At 34.6% G+C, this 19055-nt stretch overlaps 3 protein-coding genes and 1 long non-coding RNA gene across 4 annotated transcripts; 1 reads left to right on the plus strand and 3 right to left on the minus strand.

The window, feature by feature from the left end:
* The first annotated feature begins 1205 nt into the window (after nt 1-1205).
* On the plus strand, nt 1206-3440 carry LOC101892179 (transcription initiation factor TFIID subunit 5). The gene has a single exon (XM_005187246.4). The coding sequence runs from the start codon at nt 1288-1290 to the stop codon at nt 3337-3339; it is 2052 nt and encodes a 683-aa protein (XP_005187303.1). The 5' UTR covers nt 1206-1287; the 3' UTR covers nt 3340-3440.
* LOC101892006 (uncharacterized) lies at nt 3328-4495 on the minus strand. Its single transcript, XM_005187245.4, has 3 exons — nt 4088-4495; nt 3849-4027; nt 3328-3793 (listed from the first exon to the last, which is right to left on the minus strand). Exons 1-3 carry the CDS (start codon nt 4295-4297, stop codon nt 3454-3456), a joined length of 729 nt encoding a protein of 242 aa, XP_005187302.2. The 5' UTR covers nt 4298-4495; the 3' UTR covers nt 3328-3453.
* Nucleotides 4496-4734: 239 nt separating this feature from the next.
* On the minus strand, nt 4735-7595 carry LOC131802115 (uncharacterized). Its single transcript, XR_009342047.1, has 3 exons — nt 7514-7595; nt 7364-7456; nt 4735-7288 (listed from the first exon to the last, which is right to left on the minus strand). It is a non-coding gene; the product is annotated as an uncharacterized LOC131802115 (long non-coding RNA).
* Nucleotides 7596-13991: 6396 nt separating this feature from the next.
* Nucleotides 13992-15942, minus strand: LOC101893543 (sulfotransferase 4A1). The gene is made up of 5 exons (XM_005187254.4): nt 15412-15942; nt 15115-15349; nt 14854-15058; nt 14672-14798; nt 13992-14613 (listed from the first exon to the last, which is right to left on the minus strand). The coding sequence occupies exons 1-5, from the start codon at nt 15500-15502 to the stop codon at nt 14228-14230; spliced, it is 1044 nt and encodes a 347-aa protein (XP_005187311.1). The 5' UTR covers nt 15503-15942; the 3' UTR covers nt 13992-14227.
* Between the last annotated feature and the right edge of the window lie 3113 nt (nt 15943-19055).

The following is a 19055-nucleotide window of genomic DNA, read 5'->3' on the forward strand; positions in this document are numbered from 1 at the left end:
AAGGGAAGATTAAATCAAACGTAGGAATAGGAAATGAAACTAATGTCATGTTCTGATTAGCATTTGAACAGCGCCGTTCACTCTCCGAAATTCATACACTTTAGATATACTTGCAATTTTTTCAAAGTTGGCCTACACTTTAGATATACTTGCAATTTTTTCAAAGTTGGCCTACCTTCTCTTCATTGTACCATGTATACACATATGTTTTTTTTTTTATTTTTTTGACGACGAAAATACGCCGCGAAAAATTCGTCGTTCGCTCCAATTGTGTTCCTAGCATTAGGAACATGGTAGAATAACACAGGTGAATTCATCAACGCTTAGGAATATTGTAATGTCAAAAATTTTAACATGTTTTTTTCCAAATATATTTAGATTTATATTTTTTTTTGCGGCGTTAATCGGATTTTATTATGATATGCCTTTTTCAATATATTTTACAAATTTGATTAATTTTTCATTCAAAATTTTCAAACTCAAAATTGATATGACGGTTCATCATACCTGTATTCTTCTACCACGTTTAGGAGGATATAAATGCCAATCAGCTGATGTTTGCTTACAAATACATAGGCCGGGTATTACATCTTTCCGATAGATAAAAAAGTGATGTTGTCGGACACATAAATTGTTTTTCGTTATTACAAGACCCATTCAAATAAAAACTTTAGTTCATTTTAAAGTGTTTTGTCAAAAATAAGTATATCTTTATATGTTTTCTAATACGACGCTAATCGGAGGTTGTAATGATTTGTATTATTCAACAATTTTTACAAATTTCAATAATTTTTCATTCAAGATTTTTAATTCCAAAATCGGTTTGACAGTTAATTGTCCCAGCAGGTGTTTCGATGCGAAAGTGAAATTCTTGAAAAACGATAAAATGTGTTTTCGAAGTCGAGTGGGTTGAACTCGTAAATCAGCATGTTGACTATGCAAAACATGATGAGAGCCACCTTGATAAAAAACACAAAACTTACTTTTCGTTCTCTATTGCCCTGTTCCAGAACCTGTAAGAATCTTCTATTTTTGCAATTTTTTTTTCGATATCAAAAAGGGAAAATCGGTTATCGTAGTAAAAACTTTTCAATTCTTGCAGTTCTGGAAAAGGCCATATATCTTCATTTGTCTATGCTTAATATCGATTAATCGGAAGTCGACTTACCTATCCCTATCTCATAGTTCCTTCAGCTGAATATCTTCATTGAACTAGTTTTGTTAGTTTTGTTCAGAAACAATCACAGAGTTTTATTTCGCTTGTATTTTAAAAGGTTCTATTATAATATGAATACGAATGGCGGAACGGATTCGCCCGGTGTTGTTGGTGAAAATAAAAAGCCAACCACAGATAAACGGGACCTTCTAGTTTTGCTAAAACTGATTAAGAAATACAACTTGAAGCAAACAGAAGAACTTTTATGTCAGGAGGCAAATATAAAACAAGATGAAGTAGAAGATGTAGATGACAAAGAACTTACTAGTATATTGAGCTCAGCTTTGGGCGAGAATTCGGAGTGTAATGGAGAGGCCAAAGATGGTCCTGGAAGTGATCCCGAATTGTATGATATGGCTTACGGAGATTTGTGTAATTTCGTGGACGAGTCTTTGGATATTTATAAGCATGAACTGTTCATGGTGCTTTATCCAATATTGGTACAGATCTACTTTAAGCTTGTCTCAGGAGGTTATGCCAAGTCAGCCCGCGCTTTCGTTGAAAAATATGGGCCTGACTTAGACTATTTTTACAGAGAAGACCTCCAAAATTTGCTGTTAATAACTAAGAAGAGTGAAATGGAAAATAACGACTGGGTTACTTCAATGGATTCAGATAAATTTATAATACGTATGTCAAGAGATGCCCATTCCCTTTTTAAGAGACACATGCAAGATAGAAAGCAGGAGTTGATTGCCGACATTGTAATGAAATATCTAAGTTTTGATACTTATGAAGGCACAGCACGTAGTAAATCTCAATGCAATGCAACTAGTGGGTCGTTAATTGGAGAATCGCGTAGACAGGATAATAAGATCCGTGTTTACTATGGTTTGTTAAAGGAAGTTGATTTTCAATCACTAACTACACCTGCCCCAACAACCGTGGAAGAAGAGGATGATAATGACCCCGATGCCCCAGATAAACCAAAGAAGAAAAAACCCAAGAAAGACCCACTTTTTTCGAAAAAATCTAAATCGGACCCAAACGCTCCTTCTATGGATAGAATACCATTGCCTGAATTGAAGGATGCTGATAAATTGGAAAAACTGAAAGCACTTCGAGAAGCGTCAAAGAGAGTGCCTCTTGGAAAAGATTCTCTGCCCTCTGTTTGCCTGTATACAATATTGAACTCCCACAACAGCGTAACATGCGCTGAAATATCGGAAGACTCGTTTGTGATGGCAGTTGGTTTCACAGATTCCAGCATAAAAGTTTGGTCACTAACTCCGTCGAAACTGAGAGAAATGAAGCCTGCGGAAATGCTAAAAGACATTGATAAAGATGCCGAAGATGTGTTAGTTCGGATGATGGATGATCGTACGGGCGAATCAGCGAGAACGTTTTATGGGCATAGTGGACCCGTGTACCGTTGTGCATTTGCTCCCGAAAAAAATATGCTGTTATCTTGTTCCGAAGACGCCACTATTCGATTATGGTCGCTACATACTTGGACTTGTATAGTGGTCTTTAAAGGTCATTTGTTTCCAGTTTGGGATGTACGATTTTCACCGCACGGCTATTATTTTGCCTCATGTTCCTATGACAAAACAGTGCGTCTTTGGGCAACGGATTCTAACCAACCTTTAAGAATATTTACAGGACACCTATCTGACGTTGACTGTGTACAATTTCATCCTAATTCAAATTACATTGCCAGTGGATCCAGCGATCGTACAGTAAGACTTTGGGACGTACTCACCGGGCAATTGGTGCGCCTCATGACAGGGCATAAGGGACCTATATACGCTTTGGCGTTCTCAACATGTGGTCGATATTTGGCATCAGGTTCATCCGATCATAATGTATTAATCTGGGATTTATCACATGGCCAACTCGTCACTTCACTAGTGAGGCATACAGGATCAATTCATACAATAACATTTAGTCGAGATGGAACTATACTTGCAGTTGGTGGCTTGGACTGTTACCTTACATTATGGGACTTTTCAAAACTTAGCGAAGATTACATAGCGCAAAACTCGAACGCATCTCATAATCTAGATGTTGACGAAAGCGATCACTATCTTCTTAGAGCATTTCCAACAAAGTCAACCCCGTTCACAACCCTTCATTTCACAAGGCGCAACCTATTGCTAGCAGTAGGCACATTTAAATCGTAATATACATCTGATTATTATATTTTAAATTATCCACCCCTACGTACATAAATATAGACGCAATACAGGCATACAGTAAGAAATAAATGAAGATTTAAACCAAACTTATACAAAGCTTTAATTGCTATATTCCATAGGAACACATTCTTCTGCAGCGACATGAGAGGGTGAAGAGCATTCGACTAAAAGTTCATTGGGTTCACTATCCAAGGAGGGTTCATTACTAAACATTTCTTTGGATATAGTGATTTGATCAGACATCAGCTCCAAAACAGTTCCATTAGGTAAATGTGATTCAGCCTCAGTCTTAGGTTGTTGACGATCATCTGAAATGCTTTGTTGAGATGGATTCACTTTTAAGCAAGAGGTATCCGGGGTGACTGTTGCTACTATTTTCTTCTTCCTTCCTCTCGATGTTCCAGGAGTTGAAAGACTTGCTGATACCTCGGTTTTGCGCCTGCAAAAACAAAGCGAATTAAATAAATATTATATTGCCTGATTCATTTATGTACTTCTTGACTTCTTTCGTTGCTTCATCTTCGGAAGACTCTTCTGTTTCTTCACTCTCTGAAGAGGTATTTTCCGGTTTTTCATATTGCAGCAACCGATCTAGGAGAAATGCTCTATCGCGAGACACCTTTAGTAACCGCCGCTGATTGGATCGAAGAGCGTCTTGAAAAAACTCGTTTTCCTAATAAAGATATAACACGAATTGTCAATTTTGAAAAAGGAGTGAATAATACTTTCTTACGTATATTAAAAACTTAAGCTTTCGTTTCAGGTATCTGTATTGAGATTTGTAGTCAATGTTGTTAGTTGATTGACCCCGGTGACTTTCTTCATTGTCCTGGCTTGCTGATGAATCCGTCTCATCATTAACCTCTATATTTTGGTCACTTTGGACAGGCTGAGAGGATTGCTCCTGCTCATTCAAAGTTCGACAATACCAGCCTTCCAACATTCTAGCTTGCTTGGGGTAGATAGCGAGGAGTTGAGATTGTCGTCTCTGCTTCAAGCGCGTTGGAAACAAAAATGAAAAACGTCCCAACGAAACGAATATGAAGGCCACAAAGGAATACCCGATAAAAAATAAACAGAAAAAAACAAAGACTCGGGGTACTCTGTTGTTTACGAATGAGTGTAATGCATAGCGCCCGGGTAGAATGAGACATGAGAAAATTGAACATCTTCACTAAAGAGCGCGGAACTACTTGCTACTATCGTTTGTTGAACTCGACTATGGACTTGGGTGAAAACCGAGTATTCGACTATTGATTGTCGATTGTTCGACTTATGCTATGTTCTCATTGCAATTTCAATAACGTTGTTCGCTCTCAAAATTAAGTACACGAATTAACCCTCCAAAGATAAAGTAAATCGTTGGAGGGTTAATTCGTGTACCTAATTTTGAGAGCAAACAACGTTATTGAAATTGCAAAGAAAACCAAATATGCTCTTTATGTATTTCCAGCCTTAGGACTAATTATGGACCATAGGCTCATAACATTCCTAACATTCAATGTTCGCTCACTTGTTGAAGCGAGTCGTCAAATAGCGATGAAAAATATTCTCCACAGCGAAAAAATTGACTTTGCTCTTGTTCAAGAATGCCACCTTCGAACACCTATTGGAACAGCAGTGATAGTGAAAAATGACATAACTTTCACTCGAATAAAAAACGATATTGGCATTAATACTTCTTTCATACAAGTAGAAATTTCTTCAAACAACGGACCTAAAATGTTCTTGATTGGCACGGTATATATACCTTGTAGTTATCCTGTCAACAGACTCGAAGCAGATCTAAATAAACTTCTGGAATTCTGTACTCCTTTTGATGGATTTATCATCGGTGGTGACCTTAACTCCAAAAATCCTGTATGGGGTGATTTGAACGAAAACTCAAATGGTAAAGTTTTGAATTCGTGGCTAAGCAACAACTCCTTAGATGTCACTCGGCTTTGTGACACCTCGCCGTCGTACCCAAATGGACCGTTTTTCTTGGACCATTTCTTAATCAGCCCACATCTAATAAACCATGGAATTCAAAACTACCACATATCTTCGCTGCCGACCTTTTCATTTTCCAATAAAACTTTCTTTGAAACTCGATGGTTCCAATCTAGTTCTGAAGCAACCAAAATTCTTCACATCTTACAAAAATACAAACTGGTATGATTTTCGTAGAAATTTGGAGACAATAACACAACAAATTATGCCACCGACAAATAAAAACCTCGAAAACAATGAGATTGAAATGATCATCGAGAACTTCAACAATGAATTTAACAGCATTCACAGCTCTCATTCAGAAAAGATATTCATAAATGACGAAAAATTCCCTCTTTCCGAAAAAACTAAAAACTTTCTTAAAGTCAAACACCAATGGCAGAAAGAACTGAAAAAAATTTTCCACCGTACAGGAAACAGAATCAACAGTGAGTACATAATTCTCTCAAAACAAGTTCAATTACTTAAAAACATAATAAAGGAGCTCATAAATATAGAATCTGCCAACATATTTAGCAACAAGCTGAAAAAAATTAAACCCGGACCATCAGCATTCAAAAAAATTCCCCAATTTACTAAAAAAACAAACTCATCTTTTTGTCAAAAACTTCAACACGGCGACAGTACTATTACAAACAACTATGAAATTGCAAATAAGTTCCAGTTATTTTATTCTTCAATTTTCCTAGAGAAATTGCCTCTACATCCAGTTCACGATCTGAATTCCAGGGTTTCATCGTGTATTGACACCACAACACCTTACATTTACACTTTCAATGACGAATTTAGTATCCTGAACAATCCCGACTCCCATCACTTTACTACTCCTGAAAAAGTAAAGAGTGTTATTGCTACTACCAATTCAAAAAGATCTTGTGGATCCGATGGCATATCAAACTTTATAATTTAAAAATTTCCGGACGCAACAATAAAGCTGGGAATACATAAAGCGCTTATTCGGTTGGCTAAAGTCATCGGCTGGCTTCTTCCGAAATGAACAAAGGAGCCTAGGGCTAAAATCGAACTAGGTCAACCTAAAACTCCTTTGTTCATCTACGAAGAAGCCAGCCGATGACTTAAGCCAGCCAAATATGCGCTTTATGTATTTCCAGCCTAAGATTTTTCACTTGTCTGTTCAACAATTGCATCAACAATGGGTATTTTCCAATACAACGCGCCCAAATCATTCCAATTAAAAAAAGCCGAATGCTGCGTTTGTTGATGACTTTCGGCCAATTTCGTTGTTGTCCAACATTGGGAAAAGTTGTTCCATAACGATATAACCTCTAATTTGCGAACAAAATGAGTACCGTGGCAATATCGTAAGACATTCAAAGAGCATTTGACTCAATATGTCACGTCGGAATTATTTACAAGTTAATAGAAATTGGCATTGACCCATACTTAATAAAAATTATGAAAAGTTTCTTCACATCAAGAACGTTTTCCGTCCATATAAATGCCGCATCATCACCTACGGGAGAAGTAAATAGCGGAGTCCCACAAGGCAGTATTTTAGCTCCATTTCTGTTCAATCTATTCCTTCACGACTTCCCTCACATCAGTCAAAATTCAAAAGCAATTTTATACGCCGATGATTGCCTCATTTAAGCGCATCATACATCACCGTCAATTGCATTAAATAACGCAAAAAATCACCTTCAGAGCATTAACAGCTACTACAAAAAGTGGGGTATTCAAATAAACACCGCGAAGTCTGTTGCAATCTGAATAAGTAACGGATCCGGAAAATGCCCATGGTACGTTGTCCCAGAGAGCAAATCACTACAACTGTCCTTGGATGGCATATGTGTTAAACAATAAACACCTACTTCAAAAAACAAAATTCATTCTCTACAAGGTAGCAATCCGTCCACGTTTGATCTATGGATTTCCGATCCGGTTCTCTATTTCCCCAACAGTGGCCAAAGAATTGGAAGTCCTGAAAAGAAAAATTATAAGGAAATGTATCAACAAAAATTTCATGAATGAACATCAACGATACTCAAACACCCACATTTATACTGCGTCAAATGTTGTCCCTCTTTGTGAATATGCCCAACGCCAACAATTAACATTCATCGAAAAACTTGCCACGCATGAAAACTATCTGATGAATGAAATTTATGAAATTGAAAAATAAATTTCCTGGTCACAATCCTCCTACCTATCATGTGTAGGAATCTTGAACGAAACGCTTGAAAGCCTTCTTGACCACAACTTGCCACAATTTTACAAAAAATCGCGTCTGGCTGTCACAGAGGATAGATAAATAAGTTTATTCTTATTTTACATTGTATACTATATAGCAACTTTACATACCATATAAGGTTCCATAAAATTGTTTCCATATATAAGCTCACTGAGCACTCGATTAGTATTATCCGATACATTTATCTGTGATATCTGTGATAATGTTATTTTACCATACAAAAAAAAAAGCTCTTTGAGCACTCGATTAACTGTGATAAACTATATATTAAGCATACAATTAAATTTAAAAACTATCATTTTTATACCCTCTGTTTTAACAGACCACTTTGTTATTTAGTTTTTTAGTTTGTTTTGATTACTTATTTATTATTACTGCGAACGTCAAAGCGCTGATCGTATCAGCGGAGGCCGGGAGCAAGTCTCATTTTCTCTTTTCACCTTGCATGAAATAAATAAAACATTCTCATATTACGCTAAAGGTACGGTCACACTGGGCAAATATTTAATCGAAATTTGTTATCCCATATTTGACTGAACAAATGTGAAATTCATACAGAGTTGATTCGATGTTCACATTACAGTCAAATATTTGACAGATTTTGTTTGCTCAAGCAGTCACCAAACAGCGTCAAATAGTGCTATGGGAAAACATATTTGACACATGTTCACATTCATAAAATATATTTTCCCCATGAAATTGTTTGATCAAACTCTGAGGAAACATAAGTTTATTTGGCCGAGAGAAATAGACAGAGAGAGTGAAAGAGAGACATAAATAAAATAGAGTTTCGGGTGTAATTTATTTTGGAGAAGGGAAACAAAAGACCGGCTATTGTGAAATAAATGCCTTGCCAGAACAACTTTTTTTTTTTGCAATTTTTGTATGTTTATATGCACGCGTATAAGTATGCATATAAATCATGGTGCATAAAATTCATAGTAGGGTAGTATGCTGTTGTGTTCAATTATTGGGCTGTTCCAGAACCTGCAAGAATCGACTAGTTTTGCAATTTTCTTCGATATCATAAATGCAAAATCGGTTGTCGTAGTAAAAACATTCTGGAACAACCATATGTAAACAGTTTACATATAAATATATATAGATATAGAAAATTATTTTGAGAAGAAATCTTGACCTACTACTCACTTTGGTGGACTTTGTTAATTAATTCAAAAATACCAAACAAACAAAACTACTTATTGCATTCGTTTGTCATTATATTCATTAAACATCATGTTACAAATGCTTCTGTTCTTAAAGAAAAATGGTGAGACAATGTTTTAAACCGATATTTTTCCTTGTTTGACCTTACAAAACATTTGCAACGTCAAATAAATGTTTGACAAAAAATGAGGAAAATAATTGATCATATGTGTTCACATTATGGACACACTGGTCAAATTTTTGTTTCCTGGCAAATAATTTTGTTTTCCCAAAATCAGCTGTTTTTATATTTGCCGTCAAATAATATTTGTTGGTCAAATTGTGACAAAGAAATATTTGACATTTTTCGTCAAATATTTGCCCAATGTGACCTTACCTTAAGTAGCATATCTTTACGACTTCACTGTACAATAGAACAAAACGACTATAGTTCTAAATTAAACATGTTAACCATTCGATTTGTACGTACATTTACCAAAGGAAAAGGAGAAGACTCTAATAAAGTTTACTTTTCTTTGTCTAATTGGGCTTTTAGGCCCAATTTTTCTGTTATTAAATTCGCCTGGAGAGTCATTTGTAAAAAAATTGTCGATACAAAAATGTTGTAAATATTGCCTCTTTTGTTTCCAGGTTTCTGTCGAAATACTCGTAGACAAAATAGGGTACCCCGCATGAGAGAAAAAACAAAATTTACTTTCGCTTGAATGCACATACGCCATTCAACATTATATCTTTCATTTATAATTTTCAGTCTTCCTGAAAATTTTCATAAAATATTTCTAATTTGAATTTTTAAATTTCATAATTTATTTTTTTTCCATAAAGGCTCTCTTTTGTTAAGGATGGCACAAATTTCACCGTGATTTGAATGGAACAAAGTAAAATCTTTCTTCTGATCTTTTGAGTGGGGAATCAAGTAGATATTTTATAATTAATGGTCGAACAACGAATAAAAGAGCGAATCACGTGCCATGTTAACTTAGCATTACTTCACTCATGTTGGGCGCCACTTGGCTTGGGCGGGAGCATGGCCCAATTATAAGGACAACCAGAAACCGAAACCCAAAAAATACAACTCTTCATCTACATAATTGTCAAGAGTTGTTATTAGAAAGAGAGATCTAATACAAAATTAACCAGATAATATCTCGTTCCATTAGGTACATAAGGAGGATCTCGAGGATCTTTTTTAAACATTTTTACTACTTGTGGAAGAAGATACTAGAAGGGATGAGTCAATATTGTCCATATACGAACAAACTCAAATAAAATTGTTGTTTTTTATTATGAACTTGGGTTCTTTTTTAAGACATCACTACAACACACTTTCTTAATAACGAAAATAATATTTATTGTTTCTTTTCTTTAATGGGAATGGGTAAGAAATAGTTATGGTAATTGAGGACCTTTTGACTGATGATAACAATCACCCACATGATGCTAATCAAATTTGCCAATTTCCAATTTATTGCTCAGCCCTTTCCAAGTTTTCCTTAAGAATGAAAGTTCAGCCATTGTCAAAAAAAAAAAAGAAACACAAATAATTGAACAGCATTTGGTAGGCAAATGGTCAAAAGATCTCTATGTTTCTTCATATTGATCCTGATCCTTACATTGTTCAATTGTATTTACTTGACGCGATAGGCTTCCAAAACAGCATCACACGTATTGCAGCAATATGTACTATAAAATTCAGTGCAATAACAACATCTTTCATTAATTGGCTCGGTTTAATTTAAGGAACAAATCTAAATATTGTTAGGAAATATCAAGGCCAACACGTGAATGTTGGTCCCCTGATTTTTTTTAATTGTTTCTATCGTTTATTTGATAAAAACTGTTTTTTCCTTTTGTTGAACTATTTTCAAATTGAAAAAGCAACTATTGTAGTTGTCAGGCTAATTCAAATTAGGTTGACAGAAAATTAAGGTATCAGCTGGTCTTACTTGTCGAACTTATAATTGGCTCATTGGCGGGAGCATGGTAGAAGAATGTAGGTAGATGCATCCACGCTTGGGAACATCGTATTCTCATACGATGCAAATCGGAAGTGGTTATAATATTTTTTTTCAACAATTTTTACAAATTTCAATAATTTTTCATTCAACATATTCAATTCCAAAATCAATTTGACAGCTCATTGTCCCAGCAGCTGTGTCGATGCGTCTGCCTGTATTCTTCTTGGTACAATTAAATAAATACCAAATTTGGAACGATTCCGTTAAATAATGTCGCTAAAATCATCAAAATACCGAATATCAGGGGGTACCGTTATATGGGGGCGATATGAAGACGTGTACCTACATGGCTCATTTTTTGACTTAGGGTGAAGTATCCATTACGAACTTCAAATACCAAATTTGAAACGATTCCCGTAAACAATGTCGCTAAAATCATCAAAATACCGAATATCGGGGGGTACCGTTATGTGAGGGCTACACGAAGACGGGGACCTGCACAGATAATTTTCTATCTTAGGCTGTAGTATCCATTACGAACTTCAAATACCAAATTTGAAACAATTCCGGTGAATAATGTCGCCAAAATCATCAAAATTCCGAATATCGGGAGGTACCGTTATATGGGGGCTATATGATAACTTGGACCTACATGGCCCATTTACGAACCTAACCTGTCTACTGGCAAAATATACATGTGTGCAAAATTTTAGCCTTCTGTCTCAATTAGTTCGAAAGATAGCGTGATTACAACAGACAGACAGACGGACATGGCTAAATCGTCTTAGAATTTTACGCTGATCAAGAATATATATACTTTGTTGGGTCTAGCATGAGTATTTCGATGAGTTACAAACGGAATGACAAAATTAATATACCCTCAAATCAAATTGTCAAATTGACTTTTAAAACATGCAAAACTTTGTTTTGGTTTTTTTATATTTTTTCATAATAAAACTACATTGGATTTTCTCCACAAAATTGAATCCATGATAGTGCGACAATATTGTTGCAACCCAAAATTATGCATTTTGTTGCCAGTTAACGTGGAAAATATGCATTTCTCTTGCATGAAAATTTGAAATAATTTCATATTGTTTTCTTTTTTATTCAAAACAATAGACACAAATATACAAACTGTTTTGAAAGAACAGGGCAGGGGTAGGCAGAGAAATTCAAAACAATTTGTGATTGTATGTATCATTATTGTAAGTCTTCTTTTGTTTCTCTATAAACAGAGATTATTATAATTATAATTTGTTAGCTTTAATTTTTTAATTTAAATTTTCTGTTTTCAAAATAACTTTGATGGTAAATTTAATATTTTGATCAGACAATTCGGAGCCATATTTGCACAATTATTTCAATTATGATTATGTTTTTCAAAAATATGTAAGTTGAAATTTTCTACAATTTTGATGAAGTTTGTTTTTAATAATTTCAAACATAACATGCTAACCATCTAAGTTAACAGACATACGCAGATACTCGTAGAATTTAACGCTGATCAAAAACTCATGAACTACAAACGGAATGACAAACATCGCATCCTGTTGTTTTTCCCAATATTGACCAATATTGATTTCAAATACGCAGTAAGATATATTTATGTGCTCCAATATTTCTTACGGTGTATTCGTAAAAGTATCAGACAGCACCTTCCGCATCGACTGCTCGAACAAAACTTAATATTTTCCCAAAATTCTGTCAAAATTTAAAACAATTTATTTTTTGCGAACACACATATATCCAATGAAACTCTTTGCCTTGGAATAAGGCAGCAAAATAAAAATTTGTTAGGTGGTTGCTTTGTTCTACTTTTTATAATTGTGCCATGGTTAAAATCACGGTATAATAAGAAGATATGGTGGAGCTACCAGCTGATTTCGATTTTTTCTGGGTGTGTCCGACGCCTGGTAATTTAGTGTTTAATATATATATTAAACACTATAATATATGCAATCATATTTCTTCAATTCTTTAAAAATTAACAACATCTCATTGGCAAAGTATATATTTATAAATATATTGTACAAACACAAATCAGAGATGGGAATCTTTTTTCTATGTCGGGAAATTTGACAAGGTAAATTACAGAAAATCCTGAGATGGCTTTTCTTTCAATTGCATGGCAAACTCATAGTAAAATCAAGAAGGTAAAGTCATGTAAACATATGTTTTTTTTTTATTTTTTATTGGTACAATGATATCAAGGTAGGGCTATGATACCATATGGTTTAAATTTTTTTTGTTTTCTTGGCTTAATATGTCATCTTTATTTGCTTATGTATGTGTTTTCTTTTCAATAACAAAAAAATTGTTCAGAAAATATTCAAATTCGGGTGTTTTCAAAATGTTTATTTCAACATATGCATCGACAAAATCTAGAGTTTTTGTAGCGAAATAATCCTTTAGAGATATATAGTACTTGATTTTGAAAAGAAGTGTTGACCTTTCATTCTTTCATTCATTCAATTATTTATTCAAAACAAATGCAACAAGTTGTTTGATTATTTATGTTTTGATACTAATTCTGACATTACAAGCCAAACAGGTAGACCCCTATACTTGAAATTTTTTCAAAGTTGGCCTACCTTCTCTTCATTGTACCATGCTAATTACGAAATTGGCGAATTTGCAAACATTGATTCAGGGTGCTCTCTGATAATAAATGTCCACTCTCCGAAAAATATAAAAAATGGACAAAATTGAACATCTTTGGCATAAAGAGCCTTAACACATATTCCATCGTAAAGAAAAAAGAGTTTGCTATGAATATAGGATCCCTTAAGCAAATACAATTTGCTAAAGATTATAATCAATATTGCTCCATCGAACTTCAGAGCGTCGGTTGCTGATCTTTGCTCGACAACTTTATTTTATCAGCTACTTTACTGCTCTCGCTTTAGTGCTCTTACTACTGATTCCTTTCATTTTGAAAAATCTAAAAAAGATTTTGATATTATGTAGGATAGACAAAATAAAGAGTTCTTCGAAAAATTCGTATGCCGTACGTACTTAAATGCCAATTTAGGACTATTTGAATTTATGTATGAGAATAAATTCGTAGAATTGGGTACATTTTTTTATAGATTGTAGGAAAATATATTGAGTAGGAAAAGAGTTATAAATTTCGGTAATAATATCACTGCGAACTTTATGCAATTTAGTCATATTTTATAAATGAAAAAAAAAAAAATACAAAGCTACATAATCTATGCACCCGTTTTTAGAAAATCATTAGATAGAAAAGTACCAGTTTGTATACTCGTATTATATTTATTTATAATTTGAATAGTGGTCTTTTATTTAACACTTTTCACATTCCAAAGCCACTTAATATAAATTCCTATTTTCGAATACGAAGTAGCGGGCATTTGCTAGTTTTAGATAAACGCACATGAAGCATGGACTCCTGGCGTTAAGGCAAGATTTAGACCTGTGGAATTTACCAGAATTTAATTTCAAATGATTTTGTAGAATATTTTGACTTGATCTTTATTGTTATGACATGGAAAATTCAAGCAAATACTACTTGAATAACTCATAGTTGTCTGTTGAGGCCTATTGTATTCTCAGTAATCCACTTATTTGCTTGCTCCAACAACCCGGGCACAGCTTGGAACTCGGAAATTGAGGACCCAGTTACCCCAATGCGAACAAATCCATTCTCTTCTTTATTCAAAACGTGAGCGTCTATCATCTCTTGACCGTTTACAGAAGTGTTTAAACGGAAATTTGATATATTAAGATGCTTCAAGAGTGCTTTCATTTTGGGCTCTTCAACTTCGCAGCCCAAAAAATTAGCAATGTGTTCAATTGAGCTTTGAAGGTCGGAAGCCATATCTTCATACTGAAGATAGAGAAAGTTCTTGGTCTTTCTGAATGTCATTGCTTCTCGAACGTGGCTAAAATACGGCATCCACGGATCTAAAACAAGTGAGAGTTTTTACAAAAAAAGTTTATTTATACTCCTGAAAACACGTACTTAGCCCTTCCTGAAAGTAATTCCAATAATGTTTAAAATCTCCGATATATCCTTGGGTGCGGTACAAACGATTCAAATAGTAATATGAAACTGCAACATCCATCGGATTGCGGGCAACATAAATAATCTGAAAGGGTGAGTGAGTGGGTGAATTAGGAATGATACTCAATTAAACAAAATACTTTGCACTTCTGCTCCATCACACTTGGTGGCAACAACGACAACGGAAAATGTGTCTTAATAAATCTTCGTTTCGTTTTTGGAATCTCAGACAACAATTTATAACCGGGTGTCGATATTAGCTCAACAAATTCCTGTTGTTCTTTGCTACAGGCGTTCTCTTTAAGAATTTGTTTCTTGATCTCGGGATGTAGAAACAAATGGAACCTGTGAAAATTTGCAATAATCTCATTGCTCGCAGATGTAAACGTCCTACAACTTACTCAAAAAATGGAAAACGTTCCGTCAACTTTATTTCTTTGGCTGTTCTAAAATCCATATTGTTGCAAAGCAACCAAACCAGCTCCTGCGTTAATGTCGTTCCAGACCTGGGAAATGTTACAATCCACACATCGTCCGCTCTGGCTTGAAAATTGTAATAGTTTTCAGCTTCATACTTATATTTGTATGGAAAGAAATATTTTTCGGGTCCCACTTGAACAAATCCGGTTTTCTCGCCTTCAAACGTACAAAAGTTCCAAACGAATTTTAATTTTTAATTTGAGTTAAGGATGTACTACCTTGAAAGTATTGAAGCAGTTCCTTATTCTTCTCTGCATCGAGTAAATTAATTTCATATGGAAATTTGTGATTCCCTGGTGTTTCTGTCATTGCGGCTTAATTAATACTGAAGCTACAATTCGGATGAAACTCTTCTAGTTGCACTGTCGACAGTTTTTCCACTTTTTCTAGTGGTCAATGTTAGTTGAGTGTACGGTAGTATTTATGGCCCCGTTCATACACAGACAACTGCATACATGTGTTTGTTTTATTTCTAGTCTGCAACCAGTTTTCGCAAACTTTCTTTTTGTTATATGAAGATGTTGTGGAAAAAACTAGATTTTTATGATGATTTTGGCGGTATTTTTCGTTATGTTGGATGGTATACTGACATTGCCATTCCGTTTGCAATGTTTTGAAATTTTGGTCGGAAACAAAGAGTATAGATATCTAAGTCAATTCAACAATGACCGCCCGTCTGCTGAAATCAAAGTCACACTGTAATAAGATAAGTAAGTTTTGTCATAGGCTGTACCGTTCCCGGACTATAAATGCGAAATTTTAAACAATTTCTGTATATAATGTCGATTAAATCATCAAAATGCCCAAGATCGGGATGTACCGTTATACCGTTCCCGGACTATAAATGCGAAATTTTAAACAATTTCTGTATATAATGTCGATTAAATCATCAAAATGCCGAATATCGGGATGCACCGTTATATGAGACGAAGACGTGAGCCTGCATATGCAATTTTTTGTCGTCGGCAGTAGTAACCATTAAGATCTTCAAATACGAAATTTAAAACAATTTCGGTGTATAATGTCGCTAAATTAATAGAAATACCCAATATCTGCCGGTACCGTTATGTGGGGCACAAACTTTTGCGACAATAAATCCATTACATAGTAATTCCCATATTGCGATACCACTTTATATTTGGTACGGCATGAATGTAAACGTTTTAACTGCAATATCCGATTTTTCCTTTATGATATCGAAAAAATAGTAAATTCTTTCAGGTTCTGGATCAGAGTAACCATGAGTCGACTTATCGTCGGTGTCATGTTTAAGTGTTCCATTCGGAACTTGCCTGTTAAAAAAAGGCATTTCGAAGTTTAGCGGACTTCTCACAAATTGTTACATTTTTGCGCAAATACCATTTTTCAAATTGAAATATGTATTTTAAAATTTTAATTAAATCGTTTAGGGAAGCAAGCACATGTAGGGGCACCTGTAAATACATTTATTCATTTGATTGTTTAATTTTAACACCCCCAAAACCTTGGTTTGGACAGATCTGTTGAATTTTAACATATATTTGAGTGTAAACTAACATGTCATGTTACATCGATTCTTAACAGGTTTTATTACTTTTCTTTGTGAGAGATTCTATTTATAGAATCGAACTCTAGCCAGCATAACCACACTTCACCGCATAGTGTAGTTGGTTTACGTGTTCGTCTAGCCATCCAAATCTCAACACTCTTCGTAGCCCAGAGTATGTGTTGTCGGCTAACAAACATGACGGCCCCGGTTCGTCTCCCAGAACAGGTCAATTTATTTTTTTTATTTTTTTTATATGATTAAATAATCCACCCCTAATGGTTGGGATCGTTGGTTTTGGTTGTAGCTCATGTGGAAGATATAAATTATACATAAATACAGTCCGATCTATTCTGCGTGATTACAGGCTTAACTCCTATTTACATCGCCCGAAAATTTATCTAACCTGTTAAAATTTCCCCGCTCTAACAGGTTGAAGTGAAAGGCATAATTCCGTTCACTACCTTTCTCTTTTTTTTCTCGGGTTGCTCACACATGCGCACAAAGTTGGTAGATGGTGTAGTGTAGTTCAATTGTATACATTTTCATAAGGAAGCCATTTTTCTTTAAAATTTTAAGATGGTATTGGAAATTCAGCCATGTACCCAGCAAAATAGGCGAGGTTACAAAAGGAGGTTAAGAAGTATACATGCTGGTCATTTTGTTATAACCTAGCAACTGTCTGCATCAACGTCACACATCTTTCCCAGATTTCAAAATTAAAATTGTGGATTTTGGTGAAAAAGGTTATATCCTTCGATTGGTCTCAATGAGATTATTAAAAATCAAATTTGACATTGATTAACGAAAAAATAAGAAGTTGTGGTTTTCTCTGGAGTGTTAAATTTTTTCTCCTTATCAACTGTCACCACTTTTCCTGGGTTCAAGAATTTGTTTAATTGCTTTTTGCTGCTTGCTCAGTTTGGATACGTCATTGATGACTTTGGAGTTTTAACTCTTGCCATTTCCAAATGATCTTCTCTCTAACTGTGTTGGTAAGTCCCCATCATTTACCTAAAACCTTTGCAATATACGAGTGCTAATTTTCGATTGTCACTTCTTGTTACATGCGTTTCTAGAATGCTCTTGTCCCTAAGTCAACATCACTGCGCCTCTTTGCCTACCAGTTTCTGCGCTCAGGAGGAGCCACAGTGCGCTAGCAGTGATCAGTGTTTTGCAGAACTCGTGTAAAGCGGTCGCTGGTAGTCGAAGCCCAAGAAAAAATTTGATAAAAGCAAGTTTAATATTCAAGGCACAGGGCATGCGAATCTTTAAAGAAAATTGTTCATATTAAATTTGATAACGCGTACCCAAAATAAGGCGTAAAATCTATAATTACTATTCAATTTAATATTTACTAAAAAAAGTCCGGACTTAGTTTCATATCTATATATGTGTGTAAATTTTATTGGCTACCTGGTGTGAGAAAAAAAATTGTCTTTATTATTTTTATTGATCGTGGTTGCATAGAAAAGTTCAGACCTAGAGACAACTTAAAAAAAAAGAGCAAAAGTTGGTAACGATCATTATCCTATAGTGCAGATATTATAGTAAAACCATTGAAAAGTAAACAATATCGGTCTAAGATCATATTTAATGATGTAAAACATTGATAAATGGTGTAAATTTGCATGAGATTATAATTTGTTGTGAAATTTTGATTGGTTGGAGCTTGCTGTGGATATTTTAGCCATTCACCCCCCCTCGAAAGGCCTTTCAACGTGGGAGCAGCGCCAATAAAACAAGTAAGTGGTCAATCTCTTATATCCATAATAAACAGACACAAATGGTTCATGTACTTTTGAGAGTAAGCGAGTGTCCCGTTATTACTCTCTGAATTTGCTATTGTTGTTAAGTTGCCAGAAATTTTAATAAAATATTTTAAATTCTTTAAAGTATTTTGCAACTTTTAACTAGACCAGTATTTAGAGAAGAGCTAAACCAGTATTTAGGTGATATACTGGCTGCTATTTGTGTTTGTTTGATTCCTCTGTAAATTTACACGACTGCTATGATACTGGTTGATAGAGGCAATGTTAATGGCTGTAATAACAGAATGCATGCTGTAAATCGTATGTTCTCTGTTAATGGAAAATTAAAGTTTGAGAAGTACTATTTTTTTACAGTTGTCAATTGTTTAACTAAAAGTTCGTTTGGTTTTTACTAAATGATTAAAACATTCTTATTAATTATGTTCTTTTATTAGCCTACACAACCAGAATCATTTTTATATCATTTATTTTACATTTAATATGATTTCATTATTATATACCGATATATATTTCACTCAAATGGCTGTCTCTTCGTTTTAAGAGGTCAATGTACCATCAGCTGATC

The sequence above is a fragment of the Musca domestica genome, unplaced genomic scaffold (genome assembly GCF_030504385.1).
Source record: "Musca domestica strain aabys unplaced genomic scaffold, Musca_domestica.polishedcontigs.V.1.1 2, whole genome shotgun sequence".
Lineage (NCBI taxonomy): Eukaryota > Metazoa > Arthropoda > Insecta > Diptera > Muscidae > Musca > Musca domestica.